The following is a 4,542-nucleotide window of genomic DNA, read 5'->3' as shown; positions in this document are numbered from 1 at the left end:
ATGTGCAACATACGAAAAACGCACTAAACACAACGCGAGTCGTAAAAATGTGGTTTAAATATTCCATGCACCCCACTAAAAAAACAGGATACCGCCTATAATGTTCTCCAATGATTCCAGAACAATATTAGCTGAAAACAAGCTCCTGTTTAATGAAAACTTCCTTCTAACACGCACCCAGGCGCTCACTCTCTGCCGGCGGTGCCTCGGTGGGAGCAGACATTCCTCCCCACAAATCCACGACCCGCGGCACAACGGCCAGCCCTGCCTTGGGAGCTGACAGATTCAATCTGCATTATCTGTGCATGACGGGCAAGTGCAGGGCTCGGCCCTTTCAGAGATCTAGAGACTAAAACGTAGCAAAGGCAAGGGCTACCTCTGTAAAGCTTGACTGAAAGGGCGTTCGGGGTAAGCGCCCCCAGGTTCATTTTCTACTTTTTGTGAAAGAATAACAATAATAAAAATATATAGTGCACTTTCATAGAAAACAGTTTAACTCAGAACAAATTAGGTTGTTGAAACCCCAAACGCACGTGTCGTTTTGGCATGCATAAAAGCTAATCTAAATGTTCCCATAAATGTCACCCTCCAATGTGTAGATACATTTACTGGACAAAAAATGTAAACACATGAACAGAACATCGTTTTAGAATGTCTCCTGTCATGTAATCGAAACAATTTTTAACAGCGGCAAATGGAAAATATTTTCATGCAATTAGCGTCAATTGCATTTATTTTTAGAAAAAAGATTATTGAATTTAGATAGTGTTATAATAAACTAATTTCTCTACTTTTTTGGACTGAAGCAATTTATTAAAGCTCAATTTAAAATACAGAAATGATTCATCCAGGCGACCTTTCACAAACCAAGCAAACCTTTAAGCGCCACGAGCCCCGTGTAATTTGTAGGCAAATAAACACTTGGCACACAGTGTAAAGTAATAGACATAGAGTGTGTTCGAGGCGTTAAAAAGATGCACGCAAGACCAGTAGTCCTTGGACCTGATAAATACTGTTCTTTCCATGGAGCCCCAAGGCATATACAAATAAATAATTTTCATTGTCATACACACATCATTGCAAACTCAAAGTAGCACGGTGCACATAAATACTTTCTTAAAAAAACAAACTTCCATCCACTCTATTTTTTTTAAATCACTCTTTCAAAAACTTTGTTCGGTATCGTCAGATCAAAGGTGGGCGATAATAAAAAATACAAGTTATCATGTTCGCTAAGCTTTCTTTTTTTGTTTTTAGTTGGGTCTATTTCTCGGCTTCTCCTCATTCTGAAACAAAAAAGCAAATTTCAAGTGCATGTTTTATCGGATTTCTCTTAAAATACAGTACTTATCTCGAGCTACAAATCCTGACACTCAATTCAACTGAGCCCGGTTTTGTTTTTTGACATATAAATAACCAAACAGTCCTTCTAGAGGATTCCCCTAAGTGCTGTCCGTCATTCGGGGAGATAAAAAACAAACAAATTCGCGAACCCGGTGTTTCGCTGAGGTGTAGTGGCAGTTCAGTTCAAGCTGGCAGGGGAGCAGACAAGCGTCTGTGCAGAAGTCCCTGTGGCTGTCCGGCCTTCCCTGGGCCGAGGTTAGCACCGAGGGGCGCTGTGCTTGGGTGGGTTGAGCAGCAGACCACAGTCTAGTTCACAGTCAAACTCAAGTAAAAAAGTTCCCACCCCGGCGAGTGGTTCTGCACCGGCCCACGGTGACTTATCAGCGTGTGCTCTTTCCTATTGGCTACTGACTTGTGGAGCCACGGGCTCTGCATGTTGTAACGCGCCTCAAACTTTTGTTTTTATTTTTCCTCTCAGTCCCTCTTCCTGCCATGAAAGTCTCGGGTTAGGGTGCACCTAAATGTTGGCACATCTGCGCATTGTAAACTAAACCCACTGCCCCTCATGACTTGGTCCGGTTACACACATATCTGCGCGTCTCTCTGAGTACTAAGTACCCACGCCTTTCCCTCAGTTTGCGAGCCCTTGTTGGTCACGGTGTACCTCCACCTGCAGGTCCCATGCCCAGATCCCGTGCCCCCCCCGCCCCGCTGTCTGTGCGCCGCTCCAGCGGATGCCAGTTCCCTGTGCCCTCCCCTCAGGGCTTGTCCGTGCACTGCTTGCAGAGGCTGGCCGAGACGCTGCTGAAGAGGGCGCACTTGTCCGGGCAGGACCCGGAGGTCGGCAGGCCGGTGGTGAAGGGGTAGCCCGCTGCCGCGGCCGCAGCCTGCTCGTAGGCGCCCAGGGCTGGGTGCAGGGCCGCAGCAGCCGAAGGGGGCAGGGCGGCGGCGGCAGCGCCCAGCGCCTGGCCCTGGTTCAGGTAGGCCACCAGCCGGCGCATCTCTTCCAGAGCCTGCGCCTGCATCAGGATGTAGTTCTTGGCCAGCAGGAGAGTGGCGATCTTGGAGAGTTTGCGCACGGAGGGACTGTGCGCGTAGGGGATCACGGAGCGCAGCTCGTCCAGCGCGTCGTTCAGGTCGTGCATGCGCCGCCTCTCTCGCGCGTTGATGTTCAGCCGAAGCGCCTTCTGCTCTTTGGACTTCTTGGCGCCGGTGCCCGCGTTGGGCAGCATCATCCCTCCTCCGGAGCCTAGGCTTCCCGGGGCACCGCTGCCAGGCGCAGGGGACAGCAGCCGGCCCTCTGCTCCCAGCAGCCGCTGGCAGCGCCCGTCGCCGCCGCTGTCCTCGTCGTCCGGACTCTGCTCCTCTCCCCCGCTGCTCTCGGCCACCGAGCTCCGGCTGGCGCTCTCAGCGTACTGCGGGCAGCGGGAGGCGGCGGCCAGCGCCTCCCCACTGCTGCCCCCCGGGCGCGGCGGCTGCTGGTGCGGCAGCAGCAGCTCGGAAGGCTCCGTGGCGTCGAAGCAGCCCAGGCTGGGCGAGCGGCCGTCCCGCTGCAGGCTGAGGTCCAGGCCGGGCGGCGAGCGGAAGGCGGACTCCATGCGCTTCACCGCCAGGCTCTTGTGGTGGTGGTAGAGGTCTTCCGCCGAGAGTCCCCTGTCCATGGTGCTACAGAGGGCGACCTCCAGCCCGCCCGTGCGTCAGGGCTCTGCGCCCCTTCTCCTACTCCTCTGCTTGTCTTCGCTTCTCGCGCTCTTCTGGGTGCGTCTCGTTTTTGCACTCTTGGTTGTGCCTCCTTCTTGCAATCTTCTGGGTGTGCCTCTTTCTTGCACTTTTTTGGATGTGTCTCGTTCTTGTACTCTTCTGGATGTGCCTCCTTCTTGCACTCTTGTTGATGTGCCTCCTCTTGCACTCTTTTGTTTGTGTTCCCTTCTTGCACTCTTTTGGTTGTGTCCCCTTCTTGTACTCTTCTGCCGGTGCTTCCTGACACTCTTCTGGTTGTGCCTTTCTCTCTTGACTTCTTTTCTTTTTAAGCCCCCTTTTATTATTGCTCTTTTTCTGCTCCGCCTTGGTGTAGTTATTGAGTTCTTGTTCTGTAAGTCCTTTCTTTAAGCTCTTGTTCACCGCTACTCTTTTTCTATTCCCTTTCCGGTGCTTTTCTTTCTGCTTTACATCCTTAATTCTTCTTTCCTATTGCTCTTTTTGATTTTGTTCTTCTGCTTTTCTCTTGCTTCACGTTCGAATAATTTTATGTGCTCCCGGTCTCTTTCTCCTCCGATTCTGCTCCTCCTCTGCTGCACGTTCCTCCTGCGTGCTCTTCTTGCGTGTGCTCCTCCTCTTGTGTGTGCTTCGTTCTGGTGCCCCTCTCCCCCGTGCGCCCCTTCTTGTACTCTTCACTGTGCTCTTCCTCTTGTACTGCTCTGCCCCTCTCCCCTCCCCCTCAGCCGTCGGTGAAGCGCCGAGGTACTCCGAGGCGAGGCAGCAGCGCTTATCTTGCTTGGATTCACCTTCAAGAGGCTTCCGGAGCCGTCAGCAGCCGGGGGAGCCTTTCACATCATTATCTCTCTGAGTAGGTTATTATGGAGAAGGCTCGCCTGTTGGGACTCCGCTTTCTACCCAATCAGGTTAACGTTTTAATTAATAGGATTAGAGCGGTAACAAACACTCCCGACCGGCGCTGGCTGCTGGCCCCCAGCCTCGGCTGCAGGCAGGCGGCGGCTAGGGCTTTATAGAGAGGCGCCTGCCCCACACTCCTGCCCGCCATCTGTGGGCGCAGCTCGCCCATATGTTTGCAAGACGCCATGTCCTGTTAGTAACCCAACAACTGCCTTCCTTCCGCCTGATGTGCGTGGCGACTTTCACTGCTCGGTGAGCAGGCTCAAAGCGAGAGCTGACGTTGGGGTGCGCCTCGGTCCCCTCAGCGCGCACCGAACTATCCCCTTCATGGACGGCTCATGGGAACCGCCTGCAGCCCCCAGGCAACGGGAGAGCGACCCTAAGACTTTCTAGTGCATTTGGCATCCTTGGGTATCAGCTGGAGGGTGGGCGCACATAGCATACTCGTCTCTAACTTTGTGCAGTGAGCACTGCAGCAACTTTCCTACAGCCTGTGAACTTCACGTGGGCAGCGCGCGCGTGTCCGTTAAACGTCCCCTGGGCGAAAAAGGCGCCGGCCCCTCAGTGGCCTTCTGGTATACATAA

At 52.9% G+C, this 4,542-nt stretch overlaps 1 protein-coding gene across 1 annotated transcript; it reads right to left on the bottom strand.

Moving 5' to 3' along the window:
* Positions 1-691: 691 nt before the first annotated feature.
* BHLHE22 (basic helix-loop-helix family member e22) lies at positions 692-3,972 on the bottom strand. The gene has a single exon (XM_069220256.1). The coding sequence runs from the start codon at positions 3,003-3,005 to the stop codon at positions 2,103-2,105; it is 903 nt and encodes a 300-aa protein (XP_069076357.1). The 5' UTR covers positions 3,006-3,972; the 3' UTR covers positions 692-2,102.
* Positions 3,973-4,542: the final 570 nt, after the last annotated feature.

This window comes from Pleurodeles waltl, chromosome 2_2, assembly GCF_031143425.1.
Source record: "Pleurodeles waltl isolate 20211129_DDA chromosome 2_2, aPleWal1.hap1.20221129, whole genome shotgun sequence".
NCBI classification, from domain to species: Eukaryota; Metazoa; Chordata; class Amphibia; order Caudata; family Salamandridae; genus Pleurodeles; species Pleurodeles waltl.
The sequence above is the reverse complement of the archived record's forward strand: the minus strand, read 5'-3'. Positions and strand labels throughout refer to the sequence as shown.

What these genes read in the sequence shown, in the direction of transcription:
- BHLHE22 (XM_069220256.1), bottom strand. Translation starts at nt 3,005, where the DNA reads ATGGACAGGGGACTCTCGGCGGAAGACCTCTACCACCACCACAAGAGC.